At 44.2% G+C, this 27,318-nt stretch overlaps 1 protein-coding gene across 1 annotated transcript in view; it reads left to right on the plus strand.

Annotated features, from left to right (window-relative positions):
* The window catches only part of LOC144485955 (sodium/hydrogen exchanger 9-like), a 285,192-nt gene that overhangs the window by 131,180 nt on the left and 126,694 nt on the right, over positions 1 to 27,318 (plus strand). The window contains exon 8 of the mRNA XM_078204030.1: positions 10,801 to 10,906. Coding sequence (XP_078060156.1) covers positions 10,801 to 10,906 — 106 coding nt within the window. The remainder of the gene's footprint in view (positions 1 to 10,800; positions 10,907 to 27,318) is intronic.

Raw genomic sequence — 27,318 nt, forward strand, 5'->3', positions numbered from 1 at the left:
AAAGGCACAAACGCTGCTTGTGCAATTAACTTGCCTACATTTCAAAAGAAGACTAACCAGGCATCATCCATCAATGTCATAAATAAAAACAGAAAGTGCTGGAAAAAACTCAGCAGGTCTGGCAGCATCTGTGGAGAGAGAAACATTTCAAGTCCGTAAGACTCCTCTTCAATCAATGTCAGCTTGCGCCAGCTTCTTGCAGCCTTTAAATGAACTTAAAACTTTAATACTATAAACAATTATGCATTGCAACCCAACTACAGGATCTCAATAGATCATTAACATCATGACAGCAGAAGAACTCTCTTCTCTGGTCACACATTGTTGGACCATCAAGATAATTAAACAGTCAGGAGTCCCCTCGAATTACTGACTCCTCAAAGCTTGTCAGAAATTCAAAAATACCTTTGATTTATGTGTCCATCTCATACCGGGGAGTAGAGAACGATGCATAATTCACAATACCCAAAGTTACACTGTGACTACGAATGGAAGTTGGGTTTTCACAATTAAAAAGGTTAATCTAATTCAAACTCCAATTTAATTTGGGCAAATAAAGGGAACCAAAAAATAATTCATCTTGGAAAAAAGGTGAATCCATAACCAGTAACTTTTAAAAAATTCATTAGTGGGACGTGGGTGTCGCTGGCTGGCCAGCATTTACTGCCCATCTCTATTTGCCCTTGTTCAGAGGGCAGTTGAGAGTCAACCGCATTGCTGTGGCTCTGGAGTCACATGTAGGCCAGACCAGGTAAGGATGGCAGATCTCCTTCCCTAAAGGACATTAATGAACCAGATGGATTTTTCCGACAATCAACAATGTCATGGTCATCAGTAGATTCTTAATTCCAGATTATTCTTATTGAATTCAAATTCCACCGTCTGCCGTGGCGGGATTTGAACCCGGATCCCCAGAATATAAGCTGTGTTTCTGGATTAATAGCCTAGCGATAATACCACTCGAGCCAATAGCACTAGTAATGTAGAAACATTCATACATGTGGGCTTACAAAAAAGTACATCACTTCATCTTTGCTTTCTTCAGATGCTTTTTTGAATTACTGTTTAAAAAAAAGCAATAGGACTGAACAAAAGGTTGGCTCTCGCGGTGAAATAAAAGCTTCAACGTTCCAGCACAAAAAGAGTTCAAGGGCAGATTTCGTGCAGCTTGAGAAATCAGAAACATCCACACCAACTGCTTTCACTTACAGCGTGACCCAAACTCTGCCCGAATTATGGGTTCACAATCTGAAATCGAAATGAACATTCTCAGCCGTCACATCAAAATCTTCATTCAACTTATGAACACTCATTTTCAAACTCTTGTTATATTCCCAGATCCTAAGCCCAAGGATCGCAACTTCAACCAGTTCCAAACTAAAAACATGGTTCAAGTTTTCACAAAATAAATCCATGGCTGATATTTTCCGGCTATTCCAGCCAGCGGGATCTTCTTGTTCCATCGGCAGCGAACTCCCCGCTGCAGGGTTTCCCGATGTTGTGGGGGGTGGGGGGGGGGGGTTGTATACAATGAGACACCCCATTGACAATGGCAGGATCAGAAGCTCCCACCTCCACTGCCGCGATACACACTGCAGGGGGGTGGGGGGTGGTGTGGATAAGACTGCCCCATGTGTGTGCATACACCAATTAGCTAGCTTCAAACCGCACAAGTCAGTAATTACAATAGGTTAAACAGAAGAGCAACTGATGTTCATACTGGAAAGAAACTTAAAATGCTTTAAGACTGTCTTTAGTTTGAAGATCAGGAAGCCTCAGGAACCGAGAACTGAATCCAATTGCCTTTTCCTTCAGGACATGGTGATGGCGGCACGATGGTGCAGTGGTTAGCACTGCTGCCTCACAGCGCCAGGGACCCTGGTTCAATTCCAGCTTTCGGTCACTGTGCAGAGTCTGCATGTTCTCCCCATGTCTGTGTGGGTTTCCCCCGGGTGCTCCTGTTTCCTCCCACAGTCCGAAAGACATGCCGGTTAGGTGAAAGCAAAATACTGCAGATGCTGGAATCTGAAACAAAAACAGAAAATGCTGGAAAATCTCAGCAGGTCTGACAGCATCTGTGGGGAGAGAATAGAGCCAATGTTACGAGTCTGGATGACCATTCGTCAGAACCCAAGCTGTTTTTGTTTTTGTTTCTGTTTTGTTTTAGTTTCTTGTGCTGGTTAGGTCCATTGGCCATGCTAGATTCTCCCTCAGTGTACCCGAAGAGGTACTGGAGTGTGGCAACTAGGGGATTTTCACAGTAACTTCATTGCAGTGTTAATGTAAGCCTACTTGTGACTAATAAATAAACTTTAAAACTTTACAAACTTTAATAAATAAACTTAAAGAAAAACTTAACTTCTGTATTTACAGCATTAGACACAGTAACACTAATGCATTTTTCTTCTCTTCAACGCCCCCATACTTTTGAACTAGACACACTCCACTGAGGATCTCTTTGTCTCTTTCCATCCTCCTATCTTTGTCTCCTATTGTATAAGGCACTCTGCACCCTACCACCCATTTAGGTTCAATCCATTTATTAAGAAATGATTGAATTTATTTATCCCATTGTATTACCCCTAAGGGAATACTGACCTCTCTAACTGATGCTTGGGAAACACTTTCTTGAATCGGACTTGATGAAATTGGAAAATATCACATTGACCCACCAAATGTTGGAACACACTTCCTCAAACCAACTATGAAAGACATGCTGGTTAGGTGCATTGGCCGTACTAAATTCTCCCTCAGCGTACCCAAACAGGCGCCAGAGTGTGGTGACTAGGGGATTGTCACAGTAACTTCACTGCAGTGTTAATGTAAGCCTATTCATGACACTAATAAATAAACTTTATGACTAAACAAACTGCAAAAAACAAATTGTTTTAGGGTCAGCAATGGGACTGCTTTCCTGTTCTATTATCTTTCCCTATTCTATCATCTTTCCCTATTAATTGCAGCAACCACAAAATTAGATCTTTGTCATTAATGAGTTTATGCCATGCAATCTAGCAAGAGTTCAGTCAATCATAAAATATGATTCCATTTAATTATTGGATTCTTTATTATTGAGTTCACAATTCACTCTAAGAACTCCGGTACCAAATGCTATCATTCCAGCCTGCTACTTCATAGCTAAAGGCGGTTTGCTCAAAACATTTATATTAATTCTACCTTTGAGCTCAACGTTTTATTCATACTAACACTAAACTACAATACATCAAAAGATAGACTTCAGATAACATGAAGCCTAGAAAATACACTCACGTTCATCTAAATCTCTCCCAGTGATTCTGTTACCATGGTTATATGGTTCATGTAAGCTCTTCAATCACTTTATTACTATAATCAGCGACCAAACCAATATGTCCTTGGCCCTTGAGACATGGATGAGTGACCTTCTCGTTCCTTCAGCTTTTCATCCTCTGCAGAGCATCTCTGTTTAGAGAAAGTGAAAACTGTTTTAACTAATTGTGTTCTGAACTCTCAAACAATAAAAAACATAGATGTTGTGAATCTACATTTCCACAATATATAATCCTCATAATATTAAAGTGTTGTAGGTACAAGTGTTTTTTTAAGGGGAGGTGATGGCCTAGTGGTATTATCGCTAGACTATTAATCAAGAAACTCAGATAATGTTCTGGGGTCCCGGGTTCAAATCCTGCCATGGCAGATGGTGGAACTTGAATTCAATAAAAAAAAATCTGGAATTAAGAATCATGAAACCATTGTCAATTGTCAGAAAAATCTATCTGGTTCACTAATGTCCTTTAGGGAAGAAAATCTTTCATCCTTACCTGGTCTAGCCTACATGTGACTCCAGAGCCACAGCAATGTGGTTGACGCTCAACTGCCCTCGAGCAACTAGGGATGGGCAATAAATGCTGGCCAGCCAGCGACGCCCATGTCCCACGAGTGAATAAAAAAAATAATGTTTTTGGAGGGAAAATCTCTTGACAATACTATAGCTAGCAGTGTATTGGGTGTGCCTGCTTCTCATTGCAGAGTCGGTCCATTTTTGGTCTGATGTTTGACACTGACACTTGTAAATCATTCTTCATTTCACTGTACCTTTCTGATGTTAAGGAAAATGGCACCTTAGACGAACTTGTATTTTGGCGCCCTTTCTTTGAGTATGTAGTACTTAGAATATTTTTAAAAAAGGAAATCTCCCCTCCCTTGAACAAGACTGAGCGGTGGCACGGTGGCACAGTGGTTAGCACTGCTGTTTCACAGTGCCAGAGACCCGGGTTCAATTCCCGACTTGGGTCACTGTCTATGCAGAGTCTGCACATTCTCCCCGTGTCTGCGTGGGTTTCCTCCCGGTGCTCCGGTTTCCTCCCACAGTCCGAATGATGTGCTGGTTAGGTGCATCGGGCATGCTAAATTCTCCATCAGTGTACCCGAACAGACGCCGGAGTATGGCGACTAGAGGATTTTCACAGTAACTTCATTGCACTGTTCATGTAAGCCTACTTGTGACACAAATAACTGAACTTTTAAAAACATTAAACTTTAAAACTTCAGCTCACTGGTACCCGCCATCAGACTCGGTAAACATGAGTCCACTTAGGGATCTTGGCACTCCTCCAAGCAAGCTCCTCTCCTCAATTAGACAACCAGACCACTCTGCACTGTGCGTACAGCAGATACATTCCATTTTTAAAAATTCATTCATGGGACATGTGCATCGCTGGCTGGGCCAGCATTTGTTGCCCATCCCTAGTTGTGCAAGGGCAGTTGAGTGTCAACCACATTGAACCCGGGTCCCCAGAACATTAGCTGAGTTTCTGGATTAATAGTCTAGCGATAATACCACCAGACCATCACTTCCCCTTTCCTGCCTCTAACTGTTGCTTACGCTTGGCCATGGTGTCCTGGATGATTGCCACATCACCCTCATATAAGATTCATCTGGGAAATCTGCACAGGCCCACCAGGGGTCCAAGGTCCCAATTTGAAAATGTTTGGTTTAGTGGATGGTGGAGAGGGAACAGAGTAAGTAACTGGATGGAGTTACCACGTGCTGGTAACCTCCTTACATTGTGCAATCATAGTTAGAAATACAGCCAATATCAGTCCTCTGTTGGGACACACATTGTTTAAAATAAAACATTGAATCAATGAATGTATGAAAATGACAAACAGGAAAAGATCAGCTGATATTGAGTCTCCTACAATCCTACATACCTCCACAAACTCTGTACACACACAAGCAGTGTAAACTCCTGGGAGAAGCAGCAAAACTGATTTTTAGAAAAATCCGAGGCTACTTCAGAGTGGAAAACATTCTGGATAATACTCCCTCAATCAGTGCAACTTCCAGAGGACCACAATGACCATGAGGAACATCTCACACCATCCTATTTATCTTTAATATGCAGTAAATATCAACCAGAGGCAGGAACTTATCCCTTTTAAATGCTAGCTGTAAATCCACACTTGCCATCCAAGTTAGCAACTTGTTCCAGAGGTTGATGACCCGCTGTGGAAAGGAAACCTAACTCTCATCCTCCCTGTATCTCTTGCCCAAACTTTTAAATCTGTGTCACCAAGTCCTTGCACAATCGGCTGATGGAAACTGTTTATTTAACAAAACCCATCGTAATCTTATGCACCTCTCTTCAATCTCTCCTCAATATCCCTTACTCCAAGAAGACAATCCCAGCTTCTTCCATTTAACCTTGCAGCTAAAATCCCACATCCATGGAACCATTCTGGTAAACCGCTTCAGCACCCTGTCGAAGACCCTCCTATAGGATGGCACGGTGGCACAGTGGTTAGCATTGCTGCCTCACAGTGCCAGGGACCTGGGTTCAATTCCAGCCTCGGGCCACTGTCTGTATGGAGTTTGTACATTCTCCCCGTGTCTGCGTGGGTTTCTTCTGGGTGCTCCAGTTTCCTCCCACACTCAGAAAGATGTGCGGGTTAGGTTGATTCACTGTGCTAAATTGCCCTTTAATGTCAGGGGGATCAGTAGGGTAAATACATGGGGTTATGGTAATAGGGCCTGGGTGGGATTGTTGTCAGTGCAGGCTCAATGGGCCAAATGGGGCCTCCTTCTGCACTGTAGGAATTATATGATCCTCTTCTATGATATCCTTCCTAAACCATGGAGACTAGAACTGGACGCAAGACTTGGGATGTGTAACCAAAGCTTTATAAAGGCTCAGCATAACTTCCCTGCTTTTTCCTCAAATACCTCTCTGAAGTCCAAGATCGCATATACTTTGCTAAAGTTACTATCGGGATGGCAGGACTGTGCAGATTCTCAAGTCCCACTACTCCACAGCTCGCAGCAATTGTTTAAGTGTTTAATTCACTCACAAAAATAGCCAATTGTTCACCTTCACTACAGCTAGACCCAGAATAAAAGGGACTTTAACTAGGCTTCTTTTAATAAACTCAAAATAATTGATTTATTATAAAGCATTTTTTTAAAAACAAGCTGCAAAATTAATTACCATACAAGTTGTAATCTGGAAGTATAATGATTTGCCCTGTTTCCAAAATCCCAACACACACACCCTGTGCAAGAGAAAACAAAGGACAGGACAAATAAGGTCTTTGCAGAGGTTCATGTAAAGGAACACTATAAAACGAATAAAGTTCGAAAAGGTCTTGACACTGTCAATCTGGCCACAGTAGGAAGTCCTTTCAGATGGATTTTTGGTGAAATACTGTCTTTGTCAACTCTTGCTTGCCTTGTTGCAGTTTTGCTGCCTTTTAGTAGAGATCACGGGCGGCACGGTAGCACAGTGGTTAGCACTGCTGCTTCACAGCTCCAGGGTCCTGGGTTCGATTCCCGGCTCGGGTCACTGTCTGTGTGGAGTTTGCACATTCTCCTCGTGTCTGCGTGGGTTTCCTCCGGGTGCTCCGGTTTCCTCCCACAGTCCAAAGATGTGCGGGTTAGGTTGATTGGCCAGGTTAAAAATTGCCCCTTAGAGTCCTGAGATGCGTAGGTTAGTGGGATTAGCGGGTAAATATGTGGGGGTAGGGCCTGGGTGGGATTGTGGTCGGTGCAGACTCGATGGGCCGAATGGCCTCCTTCTGCACTGTAGGGTTTCTATGATTCTATGATCAGTTATACCGAGATACTTTTCTGACTGAAGGTAACAGCACTCTGGACTGCAGGCAATACTGGATGGGGGTAAGAGAGAGAGAGAGAGCAAGAGAGAGAAAAGCAGTATTCCTTCACAAATTGCTTCCAACGCACAACTGAGTTCAAAATAAAATGTTCAGAGAGAGCTTTCCCCGAAACCAGGTATTTTTAGTCAATCAGCATGAGTTCAAGGCTTGCCAACAGCACCTTATTTACTCAATTAAGTCAAAGCTGTGCAGGTTAGGTGGATTGGCCATGCTAAATTGCCCCTTACTGTCCCAAGATGTGTAGGTTAGGGGGATTAACGGGATAAATGCATGGGGTTATGAGGATAAGGAGGGGGCCTGGGTAAAAACTCTGTTGGAGAGTTGCTGCAGACTCAGTGGGTCGAATGGCCTCCTGCTGCAAGGCAGGGATTCTATGAAACAAAATAACTCTTCTCTCGCCAGGTATCTTGCTGGTCCTGATCCTGATGTGCCTCCTTTCTAGTTGGGCTGAGAACATATTGGTCCAAGTGGCTCTTCTGAATACATTTCGAAATTCCTCCCCTCTCCTTACCCTCTACCATAATATAATCCCAATCCTTATTTGGATAGTTAAAGTCCCCAGTATCACCACTCTATAGTTCCTGAACACCTCTTTGATTTCCCCGCAGACTTATTCTTCCATCTCTTTCTCACTATTTGGAGCCCAATCGAATATCCCCAGTGGCATGATCATTCACTTTTTGCTGCTCAACTCTGAGTAACTGGATTCTATCTTTGCTCTGTCAGGGACATCTTCTCTTTCCAATGCTACAATGTCATCCCTAATCAGTACTGCCACCCCACTTTCCTTTTTTCCTCTTAGCTCTGATTGAGGGTCATCCAGACCCTAAACATCGGCTCTATTCTCTCTCCGTAGATGCTGTCAGACCTGCTGAGATTTTCCAGCATTTTCTGTTTTTGTTTCAGATTCCAGCATCCGCTGTATTTTGCTTTAAGCCCTTTTTTCTTTCCCTGTCCTTCCTGAACACTTTGTACCCTTGAGTATTAAGTACCCCGTCCTCATTATTTTTAAGTTCCATTTCTGTTATTACCACTACACGGCTATTTGTTCTTGTAGCTCGCCAATCTTATCGCACTTTGTGCACTTATATACATGCACTGTAATCTGTCTTTATATTCCTCATCATCCGTCTTAGTCTGCTTCTATTTCATATTGTTCCAATTCCTCCTCTGGTGCATCCAACTCTCACTCCTTTTGCACCTTATTCCTCTTTTCTATCGTTAAATGCTAGAGTGCATCTTCCCACTGTCCTAATACTGTTTTTTTATTAGTATCACAAGGAGGCTTGCATTAACACTGCAATGAAGTTACTGTGAAAATCCCCCAGTTGCCACATTCTGGCGCCTGTTCAGGTACACTGAGGGAGAATTTAGCATGGCCAATGCATCTAACCAGCATGTCTTTCGGACTGTGGGAGGAAACCAGAGCACCCGGAGGAAACCCATGCAGACACGGGGAGAACGTGTAGGTCCTACACAGACAGTGACCCGAGGTGGGAATCGAACACCTGGTCCCTGGTGCTGTGAGGCAGCAGTGCTAATCACTGTGGCCACTGTCTGACGGCCTTTGCAATCTCATCTCGGCATTAGTCTTGAACGTTTAGAGATTCACGTGTTATAAGCATCTTGGTTTTTCCTCTCAATGAGCATACTTTAGTTTGAAATCCCACATGTATGCATGTGTTTGGAATAAACCCAAGCCATATGTATAACACTGCATTTATCTGCATTAAATGACATCTGCCAGACTCAATCTGATCTCCCATCGTATCCGGTTCAGATTGGAGTCATTCTTTTCTCCTTCAATGTTCTAACACTTGCACAAATCTTTTGTGGTGCTCTCAAAGCTGCCGACAGTTCCAGCATCTGTTGGTATAAATTGAGAAGGGCAATGGTCGTAACACAAGACTCTGTGGGTAATCCACTTGTAATTAGTTTTCTGAAATCTCAACAAAAAGACTGAAGTCAGCAAAAAGGACATGGAAGTTAATATTCCTTATAAGGATTTAATTTTTGTCAGAATAGGGGTAGAGAGACCAGTGCTTTCAAATCGGCGCACCCTTCCTTCCTTCGGGGCGGCATAGTTACACAGTGGTTAGCACTGCTGCCTCACAGCGCAAGGGACCTGGGTTCGTTTCCCGGTTTGGGTCACTGTCTACACATTCTCCCCATGTCTGTGTGGATTTCCTCCAGGTGCTCCGGTTTCCTCCCACACTCCAAAGATGTGTGGGTTAGGTTGTCTGGCCATGCTAAATCGCCCCAAAATGTCAGGGTGACTAGCAGGGTAAATGCGTGGTGTTAAGGGGAAAGGACCTGGGTGGGATTGTGGTGGGTGCAGGCTCGATGGGCCGAATGGCCTCCTTCTGCACTGTAAGGATTCTATGATTCAAATTTTTACCGTTCAAGGCCCTCGGTCAAATAATCAACAGCAATGAGATTAATGTTTTGAGAAATAACCTGAATAGAAAAAAGCAGCGTTGAGAATGCAGTGGAATGTTCCGGAACAGCAACATGACATTTGCTGCAAAAAGCTCAGTTGCGTGGAAATCGAAAACTAACTGTGGTCAACACACGGGACAGAGGCAAGCAGTCAGAGCTGTGTGTGTTCCAATTACACTGTTGTTGGTGGGGAAACATGAAAATGAGTGATGTTTAGGAATTGCAAATGCAGCCAGCGAATTGCATTCTGCTTTATGAACAACTTTAGCAATTCATATAAAGTGCACGTGGTTAGCACTGCTGCTTCACAGCGCCAGGGACCCGGGTTCAATTCCCGGCTTGGGTCACTGTCTGTGTGGAGTCTGCACATTCTCCCCATGTCTGCATGGGTTTCCTCCGGGTGCTCTGATTTCCTCCCAGAATCCGAAAGACGTGCTGGTTAGGTGCAGTGGCCATGCTAAATTCTCCCTCAGTGTACCCGAACAGGCGCCGGAATGTGGCGACTAGGGGATTTTCACTGTAACTTCATTGCAGTGTTAATGTAAGCCTACTTGTGACACTAATAAATAAAGTTTAAAAAAGCAAATGCGGTGGTGTCCTGCATTATATGATGTGGCGCTTCACCTTCATCATTTTATTTAAAAAATTTTCTGCTGGACTGTGCATATGTTGTTGCAGGAATGAGGATTGGATCAATTTTAGCCCTTATTGTCAATCTGTTGACAAAGCTTAGGTCCCTGTGTGATGGATAGAGATCTTGCTAAAGATACCAAAGCACAGAACATACCCACATATGATTCAGTGCTTTCGGGAAGGATCTCAAGATTTGATTACTGGTCTTTACTGCTAACAAAGAGTGGCAGTCAAATGCTTTGATTGCTCAAGTGTGTTCCAGGTTAAAGAATGGAAAGTCAGACAGTGTTCCTGCTGTATCTATGAATGAGCAGTTTCACATGAGGCCAGGCTTGGCCTTGGCTGCCATGTCCCTCACAGTCATATAGACTACTGGCATTCACAGTCATGGTTCAAGGTTCCTAATGGCCACTTGGATGAGCTAGTGGTGAGCAGCTACCATTCATGGAAGCAGTAACCCAAGTGAAGTGGATGGGAAGAGTAGCGGAACGGGAGAAAATTGGCGAGAAAGGGGATTGGTTTATGTTTTGTTATGTTGTCATTTCTTTCTCCTTAACACATGGCTTTGATTACTTAACGAAATTCACCAAACTCTGTGAATTCCCGATGCTGGAGACTGGAATATTCTTCTTGTTGTCCTGGAGTGCGTTCCTCTCAGCAGAAGCCAGTGGCCTTACAGGTGAGCGACAACAATATGTGCACACATCACCTTTATCAGGGGAGTTTTAGGAAAATCAGCAGATCACAAAAAGATATTAGTAACGTTCTGTCACATCTACTTTTGAGGAAAGTGTAAATGTATCTGAATGTCTTCAGTGACGAACCAGAGTCTTTGTAAAAGTGCTGTGTGCATCTCTCGAATTGCTTGAAGTACCAAATGCGTTCCCATCAAGTTAATGAGACCTGGGTTTCTCAAGTTTTTGCAGAGGAGTTGCTTTCATAAAATGCTTAAATACTCTGCTGTCAAAAATTTGTGGTATTCATTTTCTTACGAAATTAAATTCTCCTCATTCTTTGGCATCCGTAGCCTCTTAAGTCCACTTCTCTCTGGCACCACAGGAGAAGGGCTCGTGTTTTCCCGCAAATGCGGATTTATTTTGGTGCAGTTAAGTGCCTGTTTTTTTAAGGGAGTTGGGATTTCTTTTGTAGAGAGGGACGTTGTACTCATCAAAACATTGTCAGTCAGGTTAGAAAGACATTCAGTCAAAAAAGCTCATGACCCTCCAAAATCCTGATTTTTAATGTTACATTTTCTTCATTTCTAAAGGATAGGGCTCCGACCCCACCAATGTATGAGATTCAGTAACCTTTATCAGGGGAGTTCTGTAACCTGCTTAATACCAAAAGCACAACACAACTATGGGTGGGGGGTTTAGGGGAGACAGTGAAAATATCACTGGACTAGTAGTAATCCAGAGGGCCAGACTAATGCTCTGGGGACATGGGTTCAAATCCCATTACAGTAGCTGGTAGAATTTAAATTCAGAACTGGGCCGGAATTTTCCAGCCATTCTTGCCGGTGAGATAATCCCGTCCCACCAACTGGGTTTCCCGACAGTGGGGGAGGGAGGGTTGCATAGATCCATTGACAGCAGGGAGATCAGAAGATCCCACTGCCGCCATGGGGGTGGGGAAAGTCCCGTCCCTGGAATATAGAGTTAATCTCAGTAACACTGACCACAAACTATTAGCAATTGTCGTAAAAACCTATCGAGTTCACTGTTGCCCTTTAGGGAAGGAAATCTGCCGTCCTTACCCAGTCTGGCCTACATGTGACTCCAGACTCACAGTAATGTGGTTGATTCTCAACTTCCCTCTGAAATGGTCTAGCAAGCCATTCCGTTCAAAGGGCGATTAGGAATCGGCAACCAGTGCTTGCCTTGTTGGTGACGCCCACATCACACGAAAGAATGAAAAAAAACTTTGGTTCGCCTTTGGTACTGGATACACAATGTTTGTGCAAAGGTGTTACTTCCTTAATGGGTCGCATTGCAACCATTGCTGCATTGAATCTCATTCATGTCTCCACTCACTGATCTTGGTAAGCAGTCCTCCAAATTGTGCATTCTTCCAGACTGCCTCTGCTCCAATTTATTTTCTGTAATAAATCTCCAAAAGGAGAGTGGTTATTTTTTTTCCCTCAGAATCACATTACTTGAATGAGTGCATCTGAAATAAATTAGAATCGGCCGCATGTGGGTACCTTTGAAGGAGGGGTATCTTTCATTTCTACCATAGTCAACAGAATTTGTTAATCTAATAAGGCTACCAGTAGCAGTCTGATCTGTACAAGCGTATCTCTGCTGTTGGTTGCCGGCACAGCAGCAGGGTTAACTCTGCATGAATACGTTCGTCTGCTAGGCATTGCTCACAAAGAATTTTTAAAATATAATTGAAAACATAAAAAAGAAATCTATGACCCTGACCCAACTGTATTATCCTGCTCTATAACGCGTTGCTTATAAATCGAATTCTAGATTCAGAGGCCTGAGCCTTTGTATATCAGCATTTTGATAAATCAAGTTCCACGCACCCCACTACAATTATTGTGCCTCTTACCATTTGGTTTCTCATAAATCACATTGCAAGGCTCTACAGATGCAGACCTCTGTATGTTGATTTACTCATAATTTGAGACCATAGTCTCTCTACATTTTCCTCTTGATAAATCAGGTTGCCGGCTTGTCCCAGCTACTTATGGTCTGCATTGCCATTTCATAGGAGTCTATCATAAAACCTATTAGAACTCAGAAATTTAATATCATAACAGCTCTTCCGCAATCCCCTGAGTTAGAGCCTGGTAGGATTGTCATGGTGACCGAGGACCTTTCTGAGGTTGGGACAATAACCAATCAGAGAGCACAAAATCTGAGACTCACCATCACCTAACCAATCAGAAATTAGCAAATTAGGCACACAAAAGAATCATACAGTGGCCAATCTCCCAATGAGATGCATATGGGGCGTCGAGATCAAGTGTCATCTTCTACTGATGCAGTTAGAGGGAGGAAGATAATTGGTTTAAAGTGCACAGACATAAGACCGTCCCTGGGCAGAATACCCCCCACCCCCCAAAGTCTACAGTGTTTTGAATGGCTCGCTTATCCTTTGTCTCCAGTCTCCACTCTGACTGGAGACAGTCTCTAGAGTCGCCGTGGAAAGGTCACCTTCGGTGGGACTGAAAGATCCTCCCGGTGGGAATGACTGGAAAACCCCACCCCGATGTTTAAAAAAAGTACTTTTTTATTCTTCCATGAGATGTGGTGGTGAGCCGTCCTCCTGAACTACTCTAGTCCATGTGGTGTAGATGCACCCACAGTGCTGCTGGGAAAGGGAGTTCAGGATTTTGACCAAGCAACAGTGAAGGAACACCGATATATTTCCAAGTTAGAATGGTGAGTGACTTGCGGAGGGGAACTTGCAGGTGATGGTGTTTCCATCCCTCTGCTGCCCTTATTCTTCTAAGTGTTAGTGGTTTGGAAGGTGCTTTCGAAGGTGCTTTGGTGAGTTGCTGCAGTGCATGCAGATAGTATGCACTGCTGTCGCTGTGTGTCAGTGGTGGAGGGAGTGAATATTTATTGTGGTGGTTGGGGTGCCAATCAAGTGGACTGTTTGCCCTGGATGGTGTTGTGCCGCTGCACCCACCAAGGCAAGTGGAGAGCATTTCTACACACCTCTGACTTGTGCCTTGCAGATGGTGGACAGGCTTCAGGGAGTCGAAAACAAGAGGTCATAGTTTTAGGATAAGGGGTGGCAGATTTAAAACAGAGATGAGGAGAAATTATTTCTCTCAGAAGGTCGTGAATCTGTGGAATTCACTACCCCAGAGTGGGTGTCCTGAGGCGGGTGAGGTCTGCGGGGACCCTACATCAGAGTCTTTGTCTGGTTGGCGGGGGTGGAAGGGGAGGGAACGGAGGCGGGGCCTCCCTCATGCTTCCTTGATGTGAGGGGGGTATGACCCATTCTCTCGGTGGTCAGGGGGTGGGTCCCCCTCTGAGGGGTTGGGAGTGATCCCCTGGTTGGCAGGGGTAGGATCGGGGGGAATCACCATTTCCATTGTGGGGGGGGAAAGGGGGCCTGTGTCTGAATGCTGAGATCAGGATGCCCCTGCTGGCTTGTTTCTTGTGATGCATAAATTTGCATCAATTAGGTGGGTGAATCCCATCTGACAGGCACTGCAGTGGAAACACTCCTGTTTCCCCACTGGTGTGGGCACTGCACTTGGAGCCAATTCAGGTGAATCGCACCCGTTATCTCTGGCAGTGTGGCCCTCCCTCAGTACTACACTGGAATGTCAGCATTCATTATGTGTGCAAGTCTCTGAGTTGAGGTTGGAACCTACAGCCTTCTGACTAGAGACAATACAAAGCTGACTCCTTTTAATGTCATGTGTTCTATCCTTATTTTGGTTTTCTATTATAGTTTACTGTTAAATGACAAAACCCAGGACAATTCAGAAATGGGGGTAAAATTGGAATGGGCCCAGAACTGAGAGCGCAGATTGCGACTAACCCCTGCCGTTTGTTCCAATGTAGACAGCATGTAGATTCCTCCTCATTTTTGTGATTGCAGCGTTCAGCCAGTGCCGAGTGTTCAATGGTTGTAACCTGAGTAGAGGGAACAAAATGGTGAGAAGTTAAAGCTAACCTTTGCTACTTAAAACAAGCCTCCACCTCTTAGAGGCAGGTTACATTTTGGCTGGTGCAGCTGCTGGAGTTCATTGCAGTCATGACTTTGACCTGGGAAAGATATCAGAATGGTAACATGGCGGAGAGTGAGCTCCAAGTTCCTCCAATACAGCACTGGATAGTTTGGTACAAGAGATTGAAAAGAGGAGAGAGGTCACCTACCTGCAGAATGGAATGCTGCCGCGATTTGGAAGCCTTCCTGCTGTCCAGGAGGCATGGTGATTAAAGTGACCAGGCCACTTCAAAGTTTTCGGAGTACCCAGAGCAGAATGAAGATTCTGATCAGCGATGCCTGAAATTAGCATGCCAAGAGTGGCGTTCAGATTTCCCAGAGCTAGAAGGGGCAGTCCAACCATGAGACCCCCCCATCCCGGGAGCACCCCCCCTCACCCCACCCCACCCCAGACAAACTCTGAGAAGGCAGTAAGAGCAGATAGCCACGCAGGTCAATGCCAGCTCAGCAGCCCTGAGAATTGGAAACCACAAGAAATTCAATGACCTCACGGAAGCGGTCAAGGTTAGTGAATGCCACACTCTAACATTGCTCAGTGCAGCAAACCCCCATCACTCTCACACATCTCAGTTTATACACACTATTTGACTGCGACAGGCATATCACCCAAACACATTGCACCACACTCACTGACACAGTTCCCTGTCGATCAAAGGCAACAATTGATAGCCGGTAGGGCCCAGGCACGGCTGTGAATTCTCACCCCCCCCCGCCCCCCAAGAGGAGACAGTGCTCTCATCATCAATAGGGCAGCAGCGACTGAAGACATGGCCAATGGTCATAACTGTCCTCCTCCTTACATCCCACTTCACCCTCACCCCACAACCTCCTCTGATTGTAAAGCTGCAGATGGTTTACAGATGAACCTTCTGCTTTTTACTATTTCTCTCACCACAAAACTCCCTTGGGATTTTCTCCTTTCAAATACAATCGCTCAACCTCACACTCTCAGCCCTCAGTTCGGATAATGGTGTTGCATGTACTTTACAAAGGGGAATATAGAGACAGGACCTGTATCTGCAGAGTCACTGTGAGCAGTGGACTGCAGCCCTGGGGCAGCACAGGTGCCTACGCACTGAGTGCAAAGTCATGCACTGGTACTGCTGCAGAGGACTCAGATGAGGACTGATGTGGGGTGCCGCATAGAAATACATAATGCATTGTGAGGCCGACCAGAAAACCTGCAGTCAACGTGAAGAAGCATGAAGGATCCAGCACCGACCTGGTACAGGAGCATGGCGGAGTGCAGCATCGACCTGGTACAGGAACGTGGCGGAGTCCAGCATCGACCTGGCACAGGAACGTGGCGGAGTCCAGCACCGACCTGGCACAGGAACGTGGCGGAATGCAGCATCATTCTGGCACAGGAGCATGGCGGAATGCAGCACCGACCTGGTACAGGAGCATGGTGGAATGCAGCATCATTCTGGCACAGGAGTATGGCGAAGTGCAGCATCGACCTGGTACAGGGCTTTGCACTGAGCTTGCACCCCATTTTTTCTGGTTTGGAAATTGTGGCTAAATCCATTCGAGGACTTGTGGACACAACTGGGATGCAGCGTCAGGTGGCCACTGTCTCAATTTTCATTGCAACACAAACAGAAAGCACCCACTGGTTGAAAGCTGTGGAAGCTCAGACTGAGGTCATGAAAACGTAATCCATTCCCACGAAAGCCCTGATTGTTGCCATCATGTCTGAAGATACCGGTGATCAAAGGGCCTTGCCAGGTTTCACAATGGTCCAGCAATCTGTCCTGCAACAGATTACCAAGATTTCACAGCTGCTGTCTCATGGAGTGGCAGTGTTTCTGTGGAGTGCGGCCTACCCGAACGCTGAGAGCACTTGACCTCCGCCCCACTATCTCTCCGCCAGTGCCCTTGCTGCTCCCTGTCAGTCAGCTACCCGGGCCTGCAGCCATGGTCTAAAGCGGGGACCAGAGCAGCTTGAGATTGTCCTGCAAGGCCACCTGTAGTTCCCCTCACTGAAAGCTCCCAGTCTCCCACTCGCTGTGCTGCAGTTACTGGCGCTGCACTGTCGGAGCCCAGGACGGGCGCCAACACAGAGGAGACAGGCCCCAAAAGAATGCACAAGGATGAAGAGTCGACTTTTGTGTGGGATATGGGATGGTTTGTTTGATAAAGTGGATTTGGAATGTTTTTTTGTTCGGCAGACTTCTACTTCCGTATTGTAATCAAGAGGATGCTGTGATGGACAGTAACAGACAGAAGGTAAGGTGGGAGGCTTGTTGAATGGGGAATTGGATATTTTTAATTAGTGCCACAGTCGGGTGAGCTGATCACAGACAGCCCAGATGGAAAGGGGACGTGTTTGTTACGAGACCCCCTGCCTTCTTCCTCCTCAGTTGCTCACCTCATACCTAACGGCAGTTTATCCTTATGAGAGCAAGGTTGTGCAAGATGCAACCGACCTCAACAAATGATAAATATGCTCCGGCAAATTCTGCAGCGCTCCTTCACCGTGGTCCAAGCAGCAGAAATGTTGCCCCCACCGCTGACATTGGCTTCCATTACAGCCATGCTGGCCGCATGTGGCTAACTTGTATCCTGGAATCATGAGCCAATTGTCAGTGGATAGTCGTTGTCACTGAGCAGACATTCTCTGGTTTCATGTGGTGCCTCAAATATGGAGGAATAGGGGGACTGACGCAGCCCAAAGCCATCATGACTGCTGCCTGGATACCAAGCATTCGTCTGCATGATTATGATGTCCATGGTTGCACAGCAACTGCACCATGAGGGAGTGAAACTCTTTGTAGTTACAGTACGTATGTACATTTACCGCCTCTGAAACACCAGGTGTGTGGCTGATGGCACCCTGCATCATGGAGAATCCTGCTGTCCTGGTGAGGCTACTGGCCTGGAGGCAGAGAATGCAACGTATTCCCCTCTCCTGGCATTCACAGAAACATAGAAACATAGAAGATAGGAGGAGGAGGCCATTTGGCCCTTCGAGCCTGCTCCGCCATTCATTATGATCATTGCTGATCATCCAACTCAATAGTCTAATCCTGCTTTCTCCCCATAACCTTTGATCCTGTTCGCCCCAAGTGCTATATCTAGGCGGCTTGAATACATTCAATGTTTTGGCATCAACTACTTCCTGTGGAAATGAATTCCAAAAAAAAATTCCAATGAATTCAAAATGAATTCCACTCTTTGGGTGGAGAAATGTCTCCTTATCTCCATCCTAAATGGTCTACCCTGAATTCTCAGACTGTGACCTCTGGTTCTGGACTCTCCCACAATCGGGAACATCCTCCCTGCATCTACCCTGTCTAGTCCTGTTAAAAGCATCATTGATTTCCTTCATGAATCGATGGGTGTTGAACTAGGAGATGTTAAGGATGTCCCCTGTTCCAGACTGGAAGAATCCCAACACAACGAGGTTCATTGCTCTGGTCACCTTCACAGCTACTGGCAGTGCCATCATACTCTCCCAGCAACAGTTGGCAGATTTCAGTGGGCATTTTCTTTGTAAAATGGAGATATAATTCACACACTTCCTTGGGTGGGGTTAAGGTAAGAATGGACCAAGGGTGATGGTAACTAGAGCAGTCTGAGCAGAATCCTCAAAGTGAGAACCAAAGCCATCCCCACATGCCACACAACTGTGTGTATACTTCACCAACAGTGAATAAAAGTACAAACTACCAAGCACTTCTACTAACTCAGCAACAGCCAGTAGAGATCAGTCAGTTACTAACCTAAAAGTAGTTGAAATTTTAAATAACAGCGGTGGGGGCCAACTCCAGCTGTTGAATTTACGTTCAACTCTTGGTCTTGGGTGACAGTGCGTGTGGAGTTTGCACATTTTCCCCGTGTCTACGTGGGTTTCCTCCGGGTGCCCCAGTTTCCTCCCACAGTCCAAAGATGTGCAGGTTAGTTGGATTGGCCATGGTAAAATTGCCCCTTAGTGTCCCAAGATGTGTAGGTTAGATGGATTAGCCATGGTAAATGTGTGGGGTTACAGGGATAGGGTGGGGGAGAGGGCCTGAATAAGATACTCTGTCAGAGGGTCGGTGCAGGCTCGATGGGCCAAATGGCCTAATTCTGCACTGAAGGGATTCAATGTTTGACTGTGCGAGGTTAAGAGAGAGATCTGTACCATTGAGGTCAAAGATGGGAGCAGTAGCACCAAATTCATGTCAAAGCTAGGAGGCTGGGAACACACGAAGCAAGTGTGGAATACAAGGAAAGTAAAAAGAAACTTAAGCAAGGAGTAAGAAGGACTAAAAGGGGTCATGAAAAAGCATTGGCCAGCAGGATTAAGGAAAATCCCAAGGCTTTTTATACTTATACATAAAGAGCAAGAGGGTAGCCAGGGAGAGGGTTGGCCCACTCAAAGACAAGGGAGGGAATCTATGTGTGGAGCCAGAGGAAATGGGTGAGGTATTAAATGAGTACTTTGTGTCAGTGTTCACCAAAGAGAAGGACTTGGTGGATGATGAGTCTGGGAAAGGATGTGTAGATAGTTTGAGTCATGTTAAGATCAAAAAGGAGGAGGTATTGGGGTTCTTGAGAAACATTAAGGTAGACAATTCCCCAGGGCCTGATGGGATATACCCCAGAATACTGAGAGAGGCAAGGGAGGAAATTGCTGGGGCCTTGAGAGAAATCTTTGTATCCTCACTGGCTACAGGGGAGGTCCTAGAGGATTGGAGAGTAGCCAATGTTGTTCCTTTGTTTAAGTAGGGTAGCAAGAATAATCCAGGCAATTACAGGCCGGTGAACCTTACATCAGTGGTAGGGAAATTATTGGAGAGGATTCTTCGAGACAGGATTTATTCCCACTTGGAAATAAGTGGACGTATTAGTGAGAGGCAACATGGTTTTGTGAAGGGGAGGTCGTGTTTCACGAACTTGATCGAGTTTTTCGAGGAAGTGACAAAGATGATTGATAAGGGTAGGGCAGTGGATGTTATCTAAGTGGACTTCAGTAAGGCCTTTGACAAGGTCCCTCATGGCAGACTGGTGCAGAAGGTGAAGTTGCATGGGATCAGAGGTGAGCTGGCAAGCTAGATACAAAACTGGCTCGGTCAAAGAAGACAGAGGGGAGTAGTGGAAGGGTGCATTTCTGAATGGAGGGCTGTGACAAGTGGTGTTCCTCAGGGATCAGTGCTGGGACCTTTGCTGTTTGTAATATATATAAATGATTTGGAGGAAAATGTAACTGGATTGATTAGTAAGTTTGCGAACAACACAAAGGTTGGTGGATTTGCGGATAGTGATGAGGACCATCAGAGGATACACCAGACTCATCATCCACCAAGTCCTTCTCTTTGGTGAATACTGACGCAAAGTGCTCATTTAACATCTCACCCATTTCCTCTGGCTCCACACATAGATTCCCTCCCTTGTCTTTGAGTGGGCCAACCCTCTCCCTGGCGACCCTCTTGCTCTTTATATATAAGTATAAAAAGCCTTGGGATTTTCCTTAATCCTGCTGGCCAGTTGGAGACTTGGGCGGAAAGATGGCAGATGGAGTTTAATCCGAACAAATGTGAGGTAATGCATTTTGGAAGGTCTAATACAGTAAATGGCAGAACCCTTAAGAGTATTGACAGGCAAAGAGATCTGGGTATACAGGTACACAGGTCACTGAAAGTGGCAATGCAGGTGGAGAAGGTAGTCAAGACGGCATACAGCATGCTTGCCTTCATCGGCCAGGATATTGAGTTTAAAAATTGGCAAGTCACGTTGCAGCTTTATAGAACCTTAGTTAGGCTGCACTTGGAATATAATGTTCAGTTCTGGTCGCCACACTACCAGAAGGATGTGGAGGCTTTGGAGAGAGTACAGAGAAGATTTACCAGGATGTTGCTTGGTATGGAGGGCATTAGCTATGAGGAGAGGTTGGAGAAACTTGGTTTGTTCTCACTGGAGCAACGGAGGTCGAGGGGAGACCTGATAGAATTCTACAAGATTATGAGAGGCATGGACAGAGTGGATAGTCAGAAGCTTTTTCCCAGGGTGGAAGAGTCAATTACTAGGAGGCATAGGCTTAAGATGCGAGGGGTAAGGTTTAAAGGAGATGTACAAGGCAGATTTTTTACACAGGGGGTAGTGGGTGCCTGGAACTCGTTGCCGGGGGAGGTAGTGGAAGCGGATACAGTAGTGACTTTTAAGGGGCGTCTTGACAAGTACATGAATAAGATGGGAATAGAGGGATATGGTCCCCGGAAGGGTAGGGGGTTTTAGTTAAGTTGGGCAGCATGGTCGGTGCAGGTTTGGAGGGCCAAAGGGCCTGTTCCTGTGCTGCAATTTTCTTTGTTCTTTGTCCTTCTTTGTCTATATACTGATGGACATCACAATCTGCCTGATCTGCATAGATCTGGAGTGCACTCCTAACACCTGTGCTAAAGACCTCACTAAAATGGCATTGAGCGTGATCCACACCAGATGTGTGCGTGCAGTGCCAACACCAATTCAGACATTAAAGGGAATTGCCAGGAAGGTGGGTGCTTTCATGGTAACAGGACAGCCTTTGGAAATGAGGCCATTGCTGGCGATACACTGATTATAACTGGATAAACATGGGTGTACCTAAAATGAGAGTAAACCCACTGAGCTGAACAAGGGAAAATATTAAAACAGAGAATAGTGTATTGGCCATGATAAATTCTCCCTCAGTGTACCCGTACAGGTGCTGGAGTGTGGCGACTGGGGGATTTTCACAGTAACTGCATTGCAGTATTAATGTAAGCCTACTTGTGACACTAATAAATAAACTTTAAAAAAACTTTAGAAATACTCTGCAGGTCAGGCAGCATCTGTGGAGAGAGAAACAAGTTAATGTTTCAGGTCTGATATTATGAAAAGCCATCCACCTGTCAACTCTGTACCTCTCTCCACAGATGCTGCCGACCTGTTGAGTATTTCTAACATTCTCTGTGTTTATTTCAGATTTCCATCTTCTGCAGTGTTTTAGTTTTATAACGAAGAAGGTTTATTACATGATGATGTGATTAATAGTATCACAGGCTCAACAAAGTCAAGAATGATAAGGAGGTAGGGTGAATAAAGGATCAGTCACCAAGTCTCTTCAGTAGGACAGAGGAAGGTTTTTGATTTGTAATCTACCCTTTTAAATGTTGTTGCACTTGATGACTTCTCCCAATTCCCTTATATCCCACATGTGCTTAGACACGAGTTACAACACAACAGCCTCAGAGACCCAGAGGAGGTGGGTTGATGTTCACAACTCTGCATTGGAAGTTAGTGATCATTGGAGAAGATTTCTCCTGGGGAAAATATCATAGTGACTCCTACGCATTTTATTTTTGTCTTCTTTAAACTGTTGTTAAACAAAATTTGATCTGTTATCTCCAATTGCAGTGGGATCTTGATCAATTGGGCCAGTGGGCTGATGAAAGGCAGATGGAGTTTAATTTGGACAAATGCGAGGTGATGCATTTTGGTAGATTGAACCAGGGCAGGACTTACTCAGTTAATGGTAGGGCATTGGGGAGAGTTACAGAACAAAGAGATCTCGGGGTACATGTTCATAGCTCCTTGAAAGTGGAGTCACAGGCGGACAGAGTGGTGAAGAAGGCATTCGGCATGCTTGGTTTCATCGGTCAGAACATTGAATACAGGAGTTGGGATGGCTTGTTGAAGTTGTACAAGACATTGGTAAGGCCACACTTGGAATACTGTGTGCAATTCTGGTCACCCTATTATAGAAAGGATATTATTAAACTAGAAAGAGTGCAGTAAAGATTTACTAGGATGCTACCCGGACTTGATGGATTGAGTTATAAGGAGAGGCTGAATAGACTGGGACTTTTTTATCTGGAGCATAGGAGGCTGAGGGGTGATCTTATAGAGGTCTATAAAATAATGAGGGGCATAGACAAGTCAATATCTTTTCCCAAAGGTAGGGGAGTCTAAAACTAGAGGGCATAGGTTTAAGGTGAGAGGGGAGAGATTCCAAAGTGTCCAGAGGGGCAATTTGTTCACACAGAGGGTGGTGAGTGACTGGAACAAGCTGCCAGAGGTAGTAGTAGAGGCGGGTACAATTTTGTCTTTTAAAACGCATTTAGATAGTTACATGGGTAAGATGGGTATAGAGGGATATGGGCCAAATGTGGGCAATTGGGATTAGCTTAGGGGTTTAAAAAAAAAAGGGCGGCATGGACAAGTTGGGGCGAAGGGCCTGTTTCCATGCAGTAAACCTCTATGACTCTATGATAAGGTGCCACATGAGGTGTCAGGGTGACTGACAAAAGGCTTGGTCAAAGGGGTACATTTTAAAGCAGAGAAGAGAGGTTTGTAGGAGAAAATCCCAGAGCTTGAGCCTTGGCTGCTGAAGGCAGTTAGTGTTTCATGAGAAGAAACTCTTCAAAATGTAGTAAATGAAAATACAACAAAACTTACTCCAACTTATAAATCAAAGAAAGAGTTTAATAAAGAAACATCATTACTCCAAACTTGGAGCCTCGCCCTGGGCCACCCCAAGCTACCCACAATTTTACGTAGTTCCTTATTTATAGTGAATCAGCTAGTCAGCTGACTATTACATCACTCTGTAATTGGTTCCATGGTTTACTGAGTCAGCTGACCCTTACATCTTTTTCTATTCGTCACATTACATCCAATACAAAGTTGTCACCGGTAACATTCTAACAGTTGTGAGTTTATAAACTGGGCGCATTCTTGGCCGTCTGTTGTATGTACTGCCTGATAGTCTGTTCCTTTGAAGTCGGTGGAGCTGAAGATTGGGTAGGGCTTATAACCAATGCTCAACATGATACCATCTGTCTTGTCTACAACCACCCATGATGAATTTTTACCCCAGTGTTCCATAACCGCAGTGACTCATGTGAGCAGGAGCTGATCTAAGAACCAGGCTTCTCCATCAGAAAGGAACCCATTACCACAAATATGACACCTTCCACAGCATGGGTAACTATTTCAGTTGTTATATTGAACAATATATATTTTTCAAGTTGAATATATATATGAATATATATTTGTGTGTTAAGTATGGTGATAAAGGGTTTCATTTAGGTTTTGTGTGTGAACCTGGATGGACTCTTTTGAGTTTGTTTGTATGTGTGCATTTTTAATGAGGTTTTACAATCCCTGAAGTTAAAGAGATGGGTTAAAAGGCATGTTACGATCCCAGCTGATGTTACTACTGGGCAAGTCAGATTTCAGGGTGGAACCCAATTTGATAGATGCTAACTTTAATTTTTTATTTAGAAAAATGGAGGGTGGCTACTGAACAGAGTCACATAGGCTGCTGATGAACTTTAACAAGAGAATAACATTTTTATTAAACAAGAAAAAATGAACAATGATACACAACTCCTTCACTCCAACTATACCTTTGCAGATATATACAGATTGTAAGGATTACAAAAGTTACAAAAGCTTCTTATACTCTAAGGTTCTCAGTAGGTACACTGTCCATGTAGCTAAATGGAAAAATGTAGTCAGGTGCCCTATGCTCTGAACCCAAGTGGCAGATACCACCCAAAACAACTTCAAAGGATTTCTCATCAATCCCCCTCAGACGCATGTCACACTGTGAGCCAACTGGAACTCTATCTTCCACACAAGGATTTGCAATATCTGCTCTTTAAGAATGTACCTTGGAGTCTTCTCCCAAATAAAACTTTCTCTCAGTTGTCTTCACCAATAATCCACCTTCAGAGTTTCAGCCTCTCCTTTCAATGTTCCTCTGCCCTGGAGCACCAAGTGCATTCAAGCTTCACTTTGCATGCAATGGAGGCCAGACCAGGTACGTTTGACAGATTTCCTTCCCTAAAGTAGATTAGTGAACCAGATGGGTTTTCCCAACAATCGACAATGGTTTCATGGTCATCAGTAGACTGTTAATTCCAGATTTATTTATTGAATTCAAATTTCACCATCTGCCTTGGTGGGATTTGAACCTGTGGTCCCCAGAGCATTCCCCTGGATCTCTGGATTAATTGTCCAGTGACAAACCATGGCGCCACTGCCTCCCCCCATTGCAAACTGCTTTCTGTTCGCATGTGGTCTCTCTATTGGTAGGCAACAGCCCAGCTTTTTATACTGAGTGATTCCTTTAGAGTTGTAAAACACCATTAGAATGCAGGCATCTTTTAAAGTGAAACTAAACTCCAGTTTCCTTCATTTATATTTCTACTTGTGTTTAAGTTCAAAAGGAAAGCTAAAACTTTAACTTAAAGCTCAATGCCCAACACACAGAAATACAAATATAAGTTACCTAATGCTATGACCAGAATTTTACCACCCCGCCTGCCACAAGAATCGGAGCAGCAGAGGGGCGGACCATGGAAAGGTCCATCGACGCCGGGTGGGATTTTATGGTTTCGGGACAAACGAGGTCGTAAATCCCCACCCATGATCTATTTTGTAACAGTTCAGAGATTCTGGGAAAATAACAAACCACTAAATAGAAAAAAGAACTTCACTGTTGCTTTGTGACAACAGTGTCCAGGGACACAGATGCAGGAAAAAGACAGAAGAATGAGCTCAGTGTGTGCCAGAGAGTGAAGACGGGGACTTTCAGCTGTCTGAGAAGAAAACATTACAAGGCTATTGGAACATTGGTTGATTGAATAGTCAGTTATAGGACTCAGTAAAGTGATCAGTTTACTGGGAGACTGGGTTCAGAGTGTGATTTTGGATAGCTCAGGAAGAAATACAAGTAAATTTTTTGCAACTGTGCCAATCTCAAGTAAGACAGAAACCTTGGGGTTAAGATGGGAGTCAATCTTCACTGTTTTAAGTGTCTGTTCAGATATTGTTGGGCTAAAGGAATAGTGTGGACTTGAAGCATTTTCTTGTGTTTTTATGGAGATCTTTCTGACCACATGGTGAAATATAGTCCAATTTTAACTATAGGGGCATAACTATAGGGTTCGTGGTGGGAGATACAGGAAGGATATCAGAGGTAGGTTCTTTACGCAGAGAGTGGTTGGGGTGTGGAATGGACTGCCTGCAGTGATAGTGGAGTCAGACACTTTAGGAACATTTAAGCGGTTATTGGATAGGCACATGGAGCACACCAGGATGATAGGGAGTGGGATAGCTTGATCTTGGTTCGTGGGCCGAAGGGCCTGTTCTGTGCTGTACTGTTCTATGTTTCTATGTTTCTAATTTTCTTTGTTTAATACGTATTTTATTCTTTGTGTTAAAAGCTCATCAGCAGACTTCTGTGAATTTGTTCAGTAACTTTCTAAAAAAAAAGTTAGGATCTATCAAGGCAGGTTTGACTCTGGATCTGACTTGTCCAGTATTAACATCAGCTGGGATCTGTAACACTAATTAAGTGACAACTGAAGAAGTGTTACAGCCTAATCATGATCAGCTGCTAGCTTTTATTCCCACAAACAAAATCACAGGAATTGCACATTTCAAGATTGCATGTTTCTGAAATTTAATCAGTGCACCAGAAACGGATATGTTGCTTATTTTTCCAAAGAAATGTTATCGCTTCTTCCATGCTCTGCTGAACCTAATCAGAGTATTGCTGAGGCAATATGCCAACCCATTTTGATCGGCAAAAAAACTTTTTAAAAATATCAGTAAAATATTACAAATAAAGGTTCCTGAAGATTTTTTTTTAAAACGATCAAAATTAAATCTTTTTTATTCAGTCCAAAAAGCTTATCTGCCAAATATTGAGCATTGGTTTAATATATTCCATCTTTGGGTACAAAAATTTTTTTCTGCAAAACTCATTTCACCCTGATCGTGAATTTTGCTCCTCATTTAACATAAATATGGAGGCTATCTCTTTGTATTCCTGCTTTTATCCTTTAAGTACTGAATTCCAATCACAGCCTCACAGATGTGAAGTACTTTGCTGCCATCCAGCTCTCAAACGAATCACGAGGGAATAAAATGACATTTCTTCATTGCTATCACCTCCAGACCAGACAACCCTGCTTCACACCACATAAGTGTCTCTATTATATATTGGTGACTGCATGTTTGGAGATATTCTCTGCTTTCTTTGTTTCTGAGTATTTGGGGAATATTTACCCCTGAGTCAGACATCAAAGGCAGCTGAATCACTTGTTAGGGAGATTGCCTCATGGCTGGTGTACCCAGGTATCAGAAATAATTAGTATTTATCAATGAACTTTCAATCATTTACTTCCTACCATGGACTTTGCAATGTCCCATCATGGGGTCACTTCCTTAGGCTTTATCCTACAGTAGGTTAGTGAATTGCTGTCAGGACTAACAATGTTCCATTCTTAAAGCTCACTGCTTTGAGTCTCTGAACTCAATAGTATGATTGACAGTTCTGCTGAGTGTGACAATATCTCTTTTGATCATCTTGGTCCCAGTTTGGGCTTCAGAACAATGGAAGGAAATATGACTGGGTCTGTTAACATTGTTTGTTCA

This window comes from Mustelus asterias, chromosome 3, assembly GCF_964213995.1.
Source record: "Mustelus asterias chromosome 3, sMusAst1.hap1.1, whole genome shotgun sequence".
In the NCBI taxonomy this organism is placed as follows: Eukaryota; Metazoa; Chordata; class Chondrichthyes; order Carcharhiniformes; family Triakidae; genus Mustelus; species Mustelus asterias.